This window comes from Cucumis sativus, chromosome 2, assembly GCF_000004075.3.
Source record: "Cucumis sativus cultivar 9930 chromosome 2, Cucumber_9930_V3, whole genome shotgun sequence".
In the NCBI taxonomy this organism is placed as follows: domain Eukaryota; kingdom Viridiplantae; phylum Streptophyta; class Magnoliopsida; order Cucurbitales; family Cucurbitaceae; genus Cucumis; species Cucumis sativus.
Genome location: NC_026656.2, coordinates 17,827,019 through 17,842,413, shown reverse-complemented (window position 1 = coordinate 17,842,413; position 15,395 = coordinate 17,827,019). Strand labels below are relative to the sequence as shown.

Below are 15,395 nucleotides of genomic sequence, written 5' to 3'. Positions count from 1 at the left end.
AATGTGTTGCATGCATTCTCCATAGTTACCTCCCACCCTTTATAGGCAAAATACAGATTGTAATGACCCAATAAGTAGGTTACTGTCCTTCAGATGTGACTGTAATTCCTCGAGACAAAATTTTGACTATTGGGTAATGAGAGGGAGGGGTGAAAATATAAGGAAAGAAAAAAAATGACAAACTAGAACAACTTTTCCTAGTTTTCCCAAAACCATGCTGATAGCTTTGGTTTATGTCTTTCCTTTTGTAGGCTAAATATTTTATTCATTCTCATCCAACTGTTCATAGGTTGGTTTACACTTTGTTGCCAAAGTCATGGGCTCAACCATTACAATACCATACCATAACCATACCCCTCTTAAAAAAGCTTTTTAAGCTTTATAACTTCATGACATCTCCATTCCATCGTGTCGTTATTTGCTTGACTCTTCATGATTAAGCTAAACCACAATCTCATATTCCCCCCCTTTACTTTCTCTTTTACTAATCCAAAAGTTAAAAGCAACATTTCTGGTCCAGCACCTTGCCACCGCTGCACAACTCCCATAAAAGACAGAATTTTTTGTTCTCTTTTTCTCTTATTTTCTTATCAGACAACTACTACTACTACTAATGTATAGCAAGGACCAAATTCATATTTTGCCACATTACTATCTCTTTTATTGTGTGGGTCTTTGCTTTGCTTGACTTTTAAGTGCTAATGGCATGGCTAGATTTGAATAGTAGTAGAGCATTAGCTATATATCTTTCTGTTGCTGCCAGATGTTCTTCAAAAGCAGCTTTTTCTAATTTTGTTTCCAAGACCATTTTAATCTCCGTGTCCATATAAGATGGTTAATTTGTATATATATAAGACAGGGTTGGGAATTAAATACTATTCTTACATAAAATCAACTCTCATGGAACAAAATATTATGATAATTTTTTATTTTCTTCAGAAATAATAATAATAAATAAATTCAAAAGGCCTCACAAATTAACATACATTTTTTTCTTCATGAAACAAATCACGTGCTATTTTACAATAAAAGTTTGTTTACCTCACTCCTCCAAGGTTTTATGTCTTATTGGGTCCCATGTGTCTCTCCAATATTTTTCCATAAATACCCAACACTTCCTCTTCCTTCATCCCCTTTGCTCTCTCAATCTCTCTCTCTCTCTCTCTCTCTCAGTTTTAATTTTCATTTTGACATGGCAATGCTGAATATGGGTGAAAATGGAGTTGGGTTTCAGTGTGAGGTACCTGATCATCAGAATAATCATGAGTTCACTGCCTCCGAAATCGAAGAGCTCTTGTCACTCTTTCTAGCCAATAACGATGGCCCCCCAAGTCCAGGTTCCGATTCACAGGGCTCGATGCGAACCTCAGTAACTAATTGTTCAACCAATGATGATGAGAGGAAGCTGCGGCGGATGATATCAAACCGGGAGTCGGCCCGGAGATCGCGGTGGAGGAAGAAGAGACATTTGGAAGATCTAACTAGTGAGGTGAACCGGTTGATGATGCAGAACCGGGAATTGAAGGAGCGGCTAGGGCGGGTTCTGAACAGCCGTCATATGGTTATGAGAGAAAACGATTGGTTGTGGATGGAGTCTATGGGTCTTCGGGCCAGGCTTTCGGATCTTTGCCGGATCTTGGCCGTCATGCAATAGCCTTCAAAGAAGTTTACGTAAAAGTAAAAACAGAAAAGGAAAAAATATATATAAATATCTGCATAGCACTGAGTTTTAATAATTGAAAAAGAAGAAAAAAAAGTTAGTACACTCTCCTGTATGTATCATAAGCATTGGAAGTGAAAAAATATCGAGTTCTTTTTGGTTCTTCCCTCTCTTTCAATAAAGTCACAAAAGTACTTAAAAAGATTTAGAAGTAATTAAATTGTTTTAGAAAATTTAAATGAGAGAGTAATTGGTAAATATCAATGTTTTTTTAGACGTGGTGACTCTGCATTATTCAATAGTTCAGTCATAATTCATGACATGATTTATGTATCAACTTTTTTGTTTGATTGAAGAGAAGTTGTAATTCGAACCAATTCTTCGTAGAACACATATTTGAGGTTTAAACTTTTTACGTATATTTGAGGTTTAAACTTTTTGTTGTTGCTATAGCTATTAGCTAGTATAAGTTAAATAAAGTAATTGGCCTGTTGTTTTCTAATTTGTAAGAATCTAGATATATAAAATTAACTTAATCAAAATACTTATATCAACAGCAGGTATAGAGTTCCACCCAAGAAAAAATTGGAAATATAGTTAATAAATTGCACAACTTAATTTTTCAACAACTTTTCCTAAAAAAGAAATATTCAACAACTTTGTTATGCGTAGATTATTAGATGGGGGAATAACTAAGAGGCTAAAGGTTGATGTGGCATACTCTTTTTAAAAGAAAAGAAAGCATATCGGCTGCAAACCCATTTTTAACGTTAAAAATTTGAAGTGATTAAAGTAAAAGTATTTAGTGAGTGAATGGTTTAATCGATAACATTGAATGTGTTATTTGAAGCATATTTTAAATTCTGTTTTTCACTACTTTTTTTTTCTTAATCCCTAATTTCTTCCTAACTTGAAAAATGACATTTTGACAGCAACAAAACAAAACAATAATAATAATAATAATAATTTAACTTATCAAGAGGTATAAAAGAAATAGTAAAGTCAACAAAATATTTATTATCTGTGACAATCGTTTTTATTTTTCATTAGCTTTTTTTGCGTGCAGCGTAAATATATTTTTTTTTTACTAAACCCTATAAATTGTTTAGTTATCAATTTAAATAAGAGTTGTTTCAAATACAATCCATAATAATGCACTATGTGTTATATTATTAAAATTATTTTTAAATTAGGGATGTTTTCACCCAATTGAAACATCAACATAGAAGCACGTTAGTGAGGGAAGAGAAGGTTATATATTTTTTCAAAAAATGATCACAATATCACAATAGTTTAATAGAACGATATTATGAAAAGTGAAAGGAAAAAAGGGTTTAGGGATTTAAAAATATAGTAATGCATGGTGTGTGGGGGAAGGAGAAGGGGAAGGGGGAGGAGGAGAGGTATCTTTTGGGCGATGCGTGCACATGACTGAGTATCACTGAAACCCATGCCCCCCCCTCCCTCCATAATGTATCATCTCAATATAATTCTATTTTGACCACTTCTTCTTTCCTTTCTCTTTTTCTCTTTTTCTCTTTTTAAACAACAATCATAAAATAATAACCAAAAGACCCTTTTTATGTTAAACAAAAAACTATCTGACATCAATCAACTGAACCCTTATTTTCCAATTAGACAATTACCAACTTGTTTCTTTGGTGTGTCAGTCCCTTCCTAGTTTGTTTCAAATGTTTACTATACCCATTTTAATATTCTTCCCTTCCTATTTGAACTTATTAGTTTTAAAAGAGTTGTACTGTTTAATATACGTTAACTTGTATTTATGTTTGAGACAATTAATTAAAAAAAAAGTATGATTAAAATAAAGGAGGACGTGAAAATGGCCCTAAGAAAATACATGTCAGAGAATTAAGATATTGAATTATATTATTTCAACACCTTCTCGTAATCCTAATTAAGTAACATTATAATTATAATTCTATTTGTTTATTTAAAAGTTTATATGTTATTTTAGCTTTCCTACTTGGGCACTTATTTAATTATGTTCTAACAACCAACGCATAATTAATTTCAGAGCCAAAACAATAATCAAACATAACTTAATTAAAATATAATTTATAGGTACGCATTTATTCATTTGATTCCATGTTGAATAATAATCTTCAAATTCTCATACTCTAATTCATATCATAAAAAACAATATTTTAAAATCCAACCTCAATTTAAGAATATTAAATAGTAAATTAATTGATAGCTTATTAGAATCAATACAAACAATACAAAATTGAACACTTTTTTTTTTAGTTCGATAACTCAAATAATTTGTGTGTAGGGTATATATTTATATGATTCCAAGTGAACACTCAAGTGTGACATAATGTGGGTCTTACAAAAATAATTTTCCATCTAACTAGCTATGTTTTTAATATACATAAATCATAATATATACATAGAAAAATAAAATGAAAATGAAAATAAAAATAAGAACAATTTGAAGTGAAAGAACTTGGTCTCTCTTTCGGTGAAGGGAATGGTTCTTCCACTTGTGAGTTGAGGAGCAAAGGAATTGGTGTGGTCATATTAAATAAAACTTTCCCTTTTTGTTTCCCTTTTTTATACATACATATATGCAATAATTTTATTATCAATTGAGACTTTTTATATATATATATATATAACCAAAGAAATTTTGTACTTTTTCTTCATCTTTTTTACTTGAATTTTTTAAGATAACATAGTGGACACGTCGTCAATATATAGTCTCGTACCTATTTACAATGGTATTATATTAGCACAAACACACAATCTTTTAAATTAGTAATTAGAAACAAAAAAGTAATTAGGAACAAATCAAATCAAAATCATTTAGGATAAAGAAAATTCTATTTTTTTCCTATCCTAATTTACTTTTATTAGAAGAAAAAAAATGAAAGGAACTATGACTTTAAATATTAAAGAAGGGATTGGTATATACATTCTTTTATAAGAGATTATAATTCACGTGTGCATATCTTTATACCAAATTTGAATATTTACTTGTCCTCTTACAACGAATTCAATAAAAATAATATATATATACTAAACAAACTCCACATATGTTATTATATTTTATTTTTTACATAAACAACATCTTTTTAAATAAAATATTAACTATAACTTATAATGAATTCAATCAAACAAATTAATAATCCACAAAAACTTTTGCACATTCATGATGCAACAAATCTAGATTGAAATGATTGTTTTATTTTTTTTAAAAAAAAAAAACAAAAACAAAAAGATGTAAAATCAAGATTACAAAATCTTCCTCTTCCTTTTTTTCTCAATCTATATGTTGTCATTGAAATTGATACATTACCCTTTGAACAATACATGTGCACAAAGCACAACATATAGTAGATTTGCAAGAATTGTCACATTGATTTATTTATTCATACATATATAAATATATATAATTTTTATAATTGGTAACCTTTTTAATCGATCAATCACACTAAAAAAGGAAAAGCTAATTTAATTAATTAAAGTTAAGAAAAGAAGTTATGAGAAAGTAATCTCCATAATTCAAAGAGAGAGGGGGGGCTGCCGCCTACCAATCCTTTTTTATCAAAGTCCACGTGGAGGGTCCAGATTGGGAGGTATTGAACCGGTAAATCAAAAGCCAAAAAGACCGGATAAAAAAGAAGGCTGGGAAGAGCTCAGCCACGTGTGCGTAGTTGACCGAAGGAACCTAACCTCACAATTCGTGCCACGTAGTGGTCTACGTATCACCCGCTGATTGGTTGCCTTTTTTCTTTTTCTTTTTCTTTTTTGTGATTTGTTTGAAATTTGATTAAAGCTTAATTGAATCACTTTATTAAATATTGTTTTAATTTTGATTACTTTATTTTTGTTAGATAGAATGTATCAAAGTCGTTGCAACTACTTACTCTCTTCTTTGAGGTTGAAATGCATTGTATATATGTTTTCTTTTTTAAGGAAGTTGTGATCTTATTGATAGTGTTTTGTATTTTTGTAAGTTTTATGATAGATTATGAAATATTAAATATCTTAAAGTCACAATTGATTATCATATGCTGAGTATTTTATTGGTGGTGTTTGTATTTTTTTTTAATTCTTAAATAGATTTTATTGATATTATATTATCTTAAATAGGGTTTTCTTTAATTAAATATTTTTAAGTTCAGACATTAGTTTAAACTACAATTAATACTCTTGAACTTTGTTTTTCTTTTTAATAAAAATGTGCATATTTTATCGATGATTAGATTTAGAATAGAACCTTATATGGCTTTTGATGAAAATTGTGATAAAATTAATGTTGCAGTCACTTCAAAATTCATACTTCACATAAACCTAATTTTGAAACATCAATTAATGTAAAAAGTAATTACAAGTTTTTATTTAAAATGCTAAAATATATGACTTTTTATTTTATCATTTATTCTAAAAGTTTATATATTACGGATTAGATTCTTTAATCAAACTTGATTTTGAAGTTGAAAAACCAAATAACGTGATATTTAAATAATATTATTTTTTTAATTAAAATATTTAAATACAATATTAAAAATATCGATGTCAATAAATAGATTGATATTTCAATAAGAGTGCCAAGGAAAGGAATCAATAAAATGTTTGATATCAATTGATACTTCTAAAAAAATATCTAAAAATAAAAAATTTGAAAGATGTCTATTTGACCTATTTTAGTTGGGTTAAAATTTAATTATTTCAATCACTTAGTTATTTGTAAAAATATGAAATATCAATAAAAAAAAACAACACGTTAATGTAATTTTTATTTTAAAAAATGAACATATTGATATAAATTTAAATACATGCTTAAAGTTTAAATATAATAGGTTTAGTGGATGGATTGAAAATTGAAAGAGCAATTATTTGATAGATGGGGAAGTAGTTATATGGGTAATATATGTCATGTTCTTGGTTTCATGATGTATTAAAAGTTGAAAAAAAAAAACGTCCCTTCTTTCACCCTCTCTTTTAGATATCAAATCAGTATTTATTTCACATTCTTTTAGATATCAAATCACTGTTTTTTTTTGTTACATTTTCATTTTTTATTGATTAGATTCTCTCTCTTGTAGGATAATTATTAAGTGGGGATTTATTTATACTTAGATAGCGGAAAATGAATCATCAATCCCACGTTTTAATCTTTGAAAGGTGGACACTAATAATTGTTTCTAAATGTAATACAATAAAAACTCCATGGTATAGATTTAGTGTTTCAAATACTGTTATTAAAAATTCATTATTTTTTATAGTTTTCAATTAAACTAAACTTTACTGGTTGGCCAGACTTACTTCTGACGATAGAAACGATAAAAAAACTCATTTAGAACTATTTGTATTAGTAGAGAGAAATGCGACTGTATTACTGAGCGATGTGTGGCACGCACGTCCAAACAAACGGTGGCAGGTGCATGGATAGGATCATACTATCACCATCAACACAATTTGTAATCTCCTAATAATACTTAATTATATGTGTCCATTCTTCTTTTACTTTTACGAATGTAAGACAATAATAGAGATAACTTTGCATTTGACATGATTTTTTTAAAAAGTAAAATAAGTAAATAAACAATATATACAACAAATCTCTTTCACCATTAATTAGTATATTATTTGTCTATTTGCACTACTTTTAAAAGTTAAACAAATGATAAACAAAAGATCGAAAATATTCAACATTAATAAATAACAATTTAGTTTCCAAACGAAATGAGTCTATATTTTTCAAATTTAAAACTACTTTCAATCTGACTCTACCCATCAAAATTTGGGCTTAGATTTAGCCCAAAAACAATTTTCCTTGCAATTTGGGCCCAAAGAGAAACGGGATGGTATAGAGCGTAATATTATGACAAGCGAGGAGGGTATTTCTGTAAACAAAACATTTTGAAATTAGAAAGCCGTTTGAAACACAAATCCCGCTCAGATCAGCCCTAGATCAGAGAGGGAAAGAGAGTTCATTGACACACAGAGAGCTCGAATATGGAGAAAATATGCGTTGCTGTTCGATTGAGACCATCTGTGTCTCAAGATTCACTCCATGGAATGTATTGGAAGATTGACCACAATCGAATTTCGCTTCACAGACCTCACGGCACACCAATCTCCGGCAATTCATATGCTTTTGGTACTTTTCTATCCACTTGTTCATGTTTTCCTCGAATGGAACAAATTCCCACTCATAATTACCTCATTTCTTCTTGTGTTTTACTCTTTTTTTTTCACTCTAGATCATGTGTTGGATGAAAGTTGTACCAACGGCAGTGTTTATGAACTCGTTGTTCGGGATATCATCCATGCTGCAGTTGAAGGTTTTAATGGTATGGTTCTCTCTTCTTTCTTCAATGCTTCATATGGAACCATTCAAATGCATTATTGTTTATTGGATTTTTGACGACGTAGCTCATAATTGAGATATTGTAGGAACTGCTTTCGCTTATGGACAGACCAGCAGTGGAAAAACTTTCACCATGAATGGTTCTGAAACCGACGCCGGAGTTATTCACAGAGCAGTGAAAGACGTGTTCGAAAAAATTCACGCGGTAAAAGCTTGTTTGAGTCTTGAAGTCAATATGAAATCCTTGAAGTTGCAAGATAAAACTTTTTACGCCATATTTTTCTGTTGTGTTATCAGACGTCAGATCGAGAATTTCTGATTAGAGTTTCTTACATGGAAATTTATAACGAGGAAATCAATGATCTATTTGCCGTTGAGAACAATAAATTGCCAATTCATGAGAGCTTGGAGGTTGTTATGCCATTCATTCCCTTGGATTTTTTTGTATTATTTTTCAAGGTATATGAAAACAGAACTAACAGAACTAACAGAGCTCTCTCTTTAGCGCGGGATATTTGTTGCCGGTCTCAAGGAGGAAATTGTCAGTAATGTTGATCAAGTATTAAAGCTCATCAAGCAGGGTGAAGGTATAGAACAAACCATATATAAACTATATTTGGGATAAGTTTATTTGTTTCTTGAACCTGAAACACTAAGACATACACTTCTCCTGCAGTAAACAAACACTTTGGTGAAACAAATATGAATGCGAGGAGCAGTAGGTCACACACGATATTCAGAATGGTAGGTGTATGTTAAGTATTTGGATAGGGAGCTCCTATAACTAATATCTTTATTTATGCGAGTTCAACATATGCAGGTAATTGAAAGCAAGGGGAAGGAAATTGGTGAAAATTTGAGTGCGGATTCAATACGCGTTTCTGTATTGGTTCGTACCCTGCACAAATCTACCACATGGCATTAACTTATGATTTAGTCAAAGATAATAATTCATGTTCTCTGATCGTTTGAGTTTGCTTGTGTTATGGGAAATAGAATTTGGTAGACCTAGCGGGGTCTGAGCGTATTGCTAAGACTGGGGCTGAAGGAACACGTTTGAAAGAAGGGAAGCATATCAATAAGAGTTTAATGATTCTTGGGAATGTTATTAATAAGTTAAGCGAGGGGGTTAGGCAGAGGTAGTTTCTTCTCCTGGAAAGCTCTTTTTCTTTCGTGAAGTGACAGTAAATAATGTTTTACTCTTTTGGGACAGAGGGCACATTCCCTATCGAGACAGTAAGCTAACGCGCATACTTCAACCAGCTCTGGGTGGCAATGCTAAAACTTCAATAATATGCACCATAGCTCCAGAAGAGGTATGCAATGGATTTTTCTTTTAGTTTTCTTATTTAGTGCATAACGGTGTGTAGAATTTAGAACGTACCGTTCCACGGTCAACTTAGATTCATATAACTTAAACTTATCCTCCTTTTCTTCAAATTTGATATGTGCTTTTAGGTACATATAGAGGAAACAAAAGGAACTCTTCAGTTTGCTAGCAGAGCGAAGCGGATCACCAATTGTGTTCAAGTGAATGAGGTGTTCTTCTGGAAATAGCCTACTCTATTCTTTTATTCATCAAGAGACATAAACTTTAGTGCATTTTTTGTATTCCCAGTATCTGACCACTCTGAAGTTGTGACGTTGGTTTGGTTTGAACTTACGTTATTCTTGTGATCAAAACTACGTCACTAATTTTTTTACCAAATGCAATTGTTAATTGTTAATTGTTTTTCAATGTAGTATCCTTTGTCTATCATTTGTATGTTGCAACTAATTCTCCTTACTATTGTCCCAGATTTTGACAGATGCAGCGTTATTGAAGCGTCAAAATCAAGAGATAGAGGAACTGCGTAAAAAACTTCAGGTTCGCTCGTATTTGTCTCACTTGATCAATAGATTTCGAGTAGTTGACAGTTAATTATTGTGTAGGGATCACATGCGGAAGTACTTGAGCAGGAGGTTTTGAAATTAAGGAACGATTTATTGAAGGCAGGTTTTCTTTTCTTTTCTCTTCTCTGTCTTTCTTTATTATTCTTCTTCTTCTTAGTACATGTATATCTCCAATCGTACATTCTAGGATTTGCTTTCTTTAATAATAAAATGCTGATTTCCAATAATCCAGTTTGAACTTGAGCGTGAGAAGTTGCAAATGGAACTTCAAGAGGAAAGGAACTCACATAAAGAACGCGATCAACGTATCAGGGAGCAGCAGATGAAAATAGAAAGTCTCAATAATCTTGTCAATCTTTCGGAGTCTCTACAAAGCTCCAATCAAAGTCGAGTATGAAAATAAAATTATCTGTTACATTTTGACATGGATGACTATAGAATGCCATTATTGTTGTTTGGGGTAGCTTTACGGACAATCGTGCATGCTCCAATTGAAACTGAACATCAATTCCAAACTTTGTTGCAATTTTGCAGGAACAAGATTCTGTGAAAAACACTCAAAGGGAAGATTTTGGTGGTAGTTGTAATAAAAGCCACGAAGATGGATTTGTAACACCTTGTTTCAAGGCACCTCCTAATGCCTTTGTTGCCAAGCGATCTGATTACTCTATCCCTCCTGAGTTTAGTCCTCTTCCAGATGCTTTCAGTAATGTTGCAGATGAAGATGCTTGGTTGAAATTGAATAAAGGTTTTGTAGCGGACCTTGATTCACTTCAAACGACTCCTGCAAGAAAAGTGCAATCGTTTCCATTCAATGAAATAACTCCTGTAAGTGCTTTTTCATGTAACGAAGGTTTCTATATGCCACTTTGCTGAGGCATTATGTCTGCTCGTCTATAATTATGAAAGTTCCTTAAACTTTTTCTTTCTGAAGTTTGTCTTACATTAAAATTATGACTTGAAATTTAGGCATTACTCTTGTTTATGACATATGCTAATACTTATATCACATGATTTTCGCTTGATTGGTTTTATTGATTGTAATCTGATGCAATTATGGTTGAATTACAGGGTCAGGGTCTCACCAATGAGAATCATAAACAAGAAATTCAAAATCTTGAGAGACAACTAGAGCATGCCATCATGGAGAAAAATAAACTTCAGGTTGATTTTAACTTGTCTTTCTTTCCTTTTTTTTTTTTTTCCGTGATTGTAGATTAAACGAGGTTTGGATAAACGAAGTTTTCAACATTCTTAGTAGATAATGTAGGATGTTGTATTCATACTTCAAACAAGTCAGACATCATTTAGCTGAAGCCCAATGCTTAAGTTTAAGATTCACAATAACTGAAATATAAAACTTAATAAAACTAATGTTTAAGTTTAACTTCAAGATAAGGTTCCATCTCAAACTTAATTAGCAATGAGAGACATCACGTCTCTATCATCTTTCCATCATCTTTCCGTTTTTGGTGATAGATTTCAATGAAATGGGTTATGCCTCTTATTAAAGAAGCTTAATTCTAGTTAAACTTGGCCCTCATTCATGTTTCAATCATTCCTCATGCTCTTTCGTTGCTAACTTTTCTGCGCCATTGTTGAAAATTACAGGAAAAGCATGAGGAGCAAATTCTTGTGAACAAGAAAGTAATGGCAGAGATATCAGAGATTAAACAAAAACAACGAGTAATCGAGGAACTTCAGGAAAAGTTTTCCAATTCTTTGGCAATGTGCAAAGAAGTTTACATGGAAATCCGATCTTCTCTCCAGGTAGAATTACATTCTTATATTTAAAACATCTTTACATTGCTTAGCAATTTTTAAGATAATCTGTGAAAGAACACCCTTTTTAAAATTTTATTATTCTCTTGCTAGAGTGCCAAAGATGACGAGAACCCCTCAACAAAAAAAATTCTATCAAGCACCAGTGAAATTGGAACGTGTCTTTTTACTACTCTGGAGGCTCATCTATCTACCGCCATCAATGATTCACTTATTCAAGAACAATATGACGTACTTCGTGGGAGCATAAACAACATAATGGAATCCCTTGTGTTATCAGAAACATCAAAGGGGTGTGCTGAAGATGACTTTTTGAAGGAAAGTTTGAGTATTGAACTTGATGATGTTAAGGAAAGATGCCACGGCCTTGAGAAAGAGCTAGATTCCAACAACCAACGTTTGGAACTATCCAAGCAACAAAATGACAACTTAGAAAGAGAGTTGAAACTTATGAAAGATGAAAGAGATTCTTTACGTAAAATGGTGTCAGAATGTATTCAAAAGCTAGAGATGGAGAAAGATCTGAAAGAAAGTGCATTAAAGGAACTGAACAGTGAAGTCCAGAGACGAAGAGATTTAGGAGAAGGAATTAAGCGATTTAGTGCAGCATTTGCCTCTCGACACAAGTCATTCATGTCATTCAACAGTGAGATAATGTCCAAAACTGAGGAGTTGAGGACTAATAATTGGGTTGTTGTTCCTGTTCCCAAATCTCTTGGGGGTTGAAAATTTGCTCATTGCTTTTTAATTATTGAATTTGTGGATGTTTGTTTATCGTGTGTTGTATAATGTCTCCGGTACAAGAAACTCCAAACGAATTGAACTGATCATTCACCTCCTTGGATTATGAATGAAATATATATTTGTATTGATCTCAATGGTCACAGTTGACATATTAGCTAGCACAACCACAACCATTGCTTGAAGACGCTACTTCTAATCTCAACGAAAAATTGTATGCTAATTACTGTAAAAGTCTATTGGATTGTTGAAATACTTCACAAATACAAAACAAGAAAATAAGTGTCGGTAGCCATGAAACATGAAATTTGAACATTAATCAAGAACGTCAACTTGATCACTAAAAGTCTAGTATGGTAAAGTTTGGAATTCTTACTCTACATAGTTGATATATTTCTATCATCAACAACATTTTGACATTTTAAAACCTTATAATTAAATTGGTTTGTCAATTTTAAATATATCAGATTCTAAGAAATTTAACCATTGGGGCTAAAATTCTAATTATAAAATAGAGACTAAGTGTATAACAAATTTGCAATTTATTTCATAGAGCGGACCGGCCCAAGTTTGTAAATAAAGCTTGGGTAGTTGGAAATTTAGCAATTAAATTCAAATTAATTAAATATATAGCACAATTTAAAAAAAAATTGTCAAATTCTATCAATGATATAAGTCTATCACTGATAGACCATGTTGTAAATATTGGTCTATAACTGATATTACCATATGAAGTCTATCAGCCATACAAGTCTATCAACCATCGTTTTGTTATATTTTTAATTTTTTTTAAACATTTGCAATTTTCCCTAAAGCTTTCGAAACTAGAAGCCAGCCCAATTTTTCAGAATATTGTTCAGCCGAATTTGCAATTTATTTGATAGAGCGAAAAAAATAGAGGTCGGACCAATTTTGTAAACAAAGCCTAATATTGAAAAATAGAGGCCGGCCGAATTTTGTACATAAAGCCCAATATTGGAAAATAGCGGCCGGCCCAATTTCGTAAATAAAGCCCAATATTGGAAAATAGCGACCGACCCAAATTTGTAAATAAAGCCCAATATTGGAAAATAGAGGCCAGCTAAATTTTGTAAATAAAGCCCAATATTTGAATATAGAGGCCGGTCCAATTTTGTAAATAAAGCCCAATATTGAAAATAGAATCCGGCCCAATGTAAATAAAGCCCAATATTGGCCTTCGGTGCGGCTAGGGCTTCGGAACAGAATATTTGAAGATATTGTTCGGCCGAATTTGTAACTTATTGGATAGAGCGGAAAAATAGAGGTCGGACCAATTTTGTAAATAAAGCCCAATATTGAAAAATAGAGGCCGGCCCAATCTTTCTAAACAAAGCCCAATGTTGGAAAATAGAGGCGGACCCAATTTTGTAAATAAAGCCCAATATTGGAAAATTGAAGCCGGCCCAATTTTGTAAATAAAGCCCAATATTTGAAAATATAAGCCGGCCCAATTTTGTAAATAAAGCTCAATATTGGCCTTCGGTGCGGCTAGCACTTCATAACAGAATAGTTGAAGATATTGTTCGGACGAATTTGCAATTTATTTGATAGAGCGGAAAAAATAGAGATCGTACCAATTTTGTAAATAAAGCCTAATATATGAAAATAGAGGCCGGCCGAATTTTGTAAGTAAAGCCCAATAATTGAAAATAGAGGCCGACCGAATTTTGTAAATAAAGCCCAATATTGGAAAATAGAGGCCGGCTAAATTTTGCAAATAAAGCCCAATATTTGAATATAGAGGCCGGTATAATTTTGTTAATAAAGCCCAATATTGAAATTAGAATCCGGCCCAATGTTGTAAATAAAGCCCAATATTGGCCTTCGGTGCGGCTAGGGCTTCGGATCAGTATTTGATGATATTGTTCGCCCAAAAGTTAGGGTTTCCTGAGACCTTCTTCTCGCTATATAAATTGCGCCCTTGTTTCAGATTGGTTCATCGAATTGGTACTGCCCTAAGCCATCTTCATCTGCTTCTTGCTCCGTTATGTTTAGATGATTCCTTCTTGTCGTGCTCCTTTTGTTTTCTAGATTCATATACGATCGAATTCTTGTTTTGTTTTGATTCATAATCTTCTTCTGATTCTTTCTTATTTCGAGTGTGTGAAAGCATGTCAAATCTTTTGGTGAACTTTGTTTGATATATTATTCTATAGTTATGATAAGGCTCGGTTGCGATGATTATAAAAATTCCTCGTTCTGAATGCTATTGCCATGGCATGACAGACACCTTACACCCATAGAATATGAGCACCATGCCTTTTCTTAATCTCTACTTGTTTTCTTCAATTTTTGAACTTTTCCTTTGATCTTTTGTCGTAAGATATTTATCTGTATTCATTCGATTCTTGTTAGTATAACTAGGTCGATGTCTCAGTTTATGCATGTTTTGGATCTGCGAAGAACTATTGGAAGACAGTCTCTTGAATGATCATTGCTGGATAGATGATTATTTGATTGTAACGGAGTTAAAATATTTAGATTGCACAGCATGTTCATGTAACTGCATCGTGTATATTTTTAGCTCCAACAAAGATACAACGGAGGTGTTTAAAGCCCTAGCTTGTTAGTATGAATGCTCCTTAGGTTGGGGTTACGCACACCACCAAATTTTTTCTATATTGTTGATTCTGCTCTGTTATCTTACAAAGAATTTTTTTTCTCATGATGTGGTTCGAATTAAGAGTGATTTTGAGAATATTTTTTTGTAATGTAATATCTAAAGGATGAACCCTCAGAAGTGTTGTCCCAAATTTTGCTTTGGAAACATAGTCAATTGGTATACTATAGGAAAACTAGGAAATGATATATACGATGTATAACAAATCAAAGAGCTTGGAATCATGATATTTAATATTCTATCAAACGCTCCAAATTATTTGTTCCAAAATTTCCAATACGAAATTTGGTAGAAAACTATCCAAATTGGGTGTAGTAGCAAATTGTCAAGATTAA

The 15,395-nt window shown here is 32.1% G+C and overlaps 2 protein-coding genes and 1 non-coding gene across 3 annotated transcripts; all 3 read left to right on the top strand.

Moving 5' to 3' along the window:
* Positions 1-1,123: 1,123 nt before the first annotated feature.
* LOC101223044 (basic leucine zipper 4) lies at positions 1,124-1,838 on the top strand. Its single transcript, XM_004142983.3, has one exon. The coding sequence runs from the start codon at positions 1,193-1,195 to the stop codon at positions 1,652-1,654; it is 462 nt and encodes a 153-aa protein (XP_004143031.3). The 5' UTR covers positions 1,124-1,192; the 3' UTR covers positions 1,655-1,838.
* A 5,742-nt stretch (positions 1,839-7,580) lies between these two features.
* Positions 7,581-12,556, top strand: LOC101212317 (kinesin-like protein KIN-7N). The gene is made up of 17 exons (XM_011651252.2): positions 7,581-7,793; positions 7,897-7,986; positions 8,090-8,208; positions 8,301-8,414; positions 8,509-8,590; positions 8,680-8,747; positions 8,824-8,892; positions 9,000-9,142; positions 9,217-9,319; positions 9,462-9,542; positions 9,802-9,870; positions 9,936-9,995; positions 10,129-10,287; positions 10,431-10,724; positions 10,968-11,060; positions 11,508-11,666; positions 11,772-12,556. The coding sequence occupies exons 1-17, from the start codon at positions 7,649-7,651 to the stop codon at positions 12,402-12,404; spliced, it is 2,481 nt and encodes an 826-aa protein (XP_011649554.1). The 5' UTR covers positions 7,581-7,648; the 3' UTR covers positions 12,405-12,556.
* A 2,052-nt stretch (positions 12,557-14,608) lies between these two features.
* LOC116402272 lies at positions 14,609-14,695 on the top strand. Its single transcript, XR_004214786.1, has one exon. It is a non-coding gene; the product is annotated as a small nucleolar RNA snoR8a (small nucleolar RNA).
* The last annotated feature ends 700 nt before the right edge of the window (positions 14,696-15,395 follow it).

What these genes read in the sequence shown, in the direction of transcription:
- LOC101223044 (XM_004142983.3), top strand. Translation starts at nt 1,193, where the DNA reads ATGGCAATGCTGAATATGGGTGAAAATGGAGTTGGGTTTCAGTGTGAG.
- LOC101212317 (XM_011651252.2), top strand. Translation starts at nt 7,649, where the DNA reads ATGGAGAAAATATGCGTTGCTGTTCGATTGAGACCATCTGTGTCTCAA. An exon ending in AGCGAGGGGGTTAGGCAGAG is followed by an intron (nt 9,143 to 9,216) that starts GTAGTTTCTTCT and finishes CTTTTGGGACAG; the next exon opens with AGGGCACATTCCCTATCGAG. An exon ending in TGGAGAAAAATAAACTTCAG is followed by an intron (nt 11,061 to 11,507) that starts GTTGATTTTAAC and finishes TGAAAATTACAG; the next exon opens with GAAAAGCATGAGGAGCAAAT.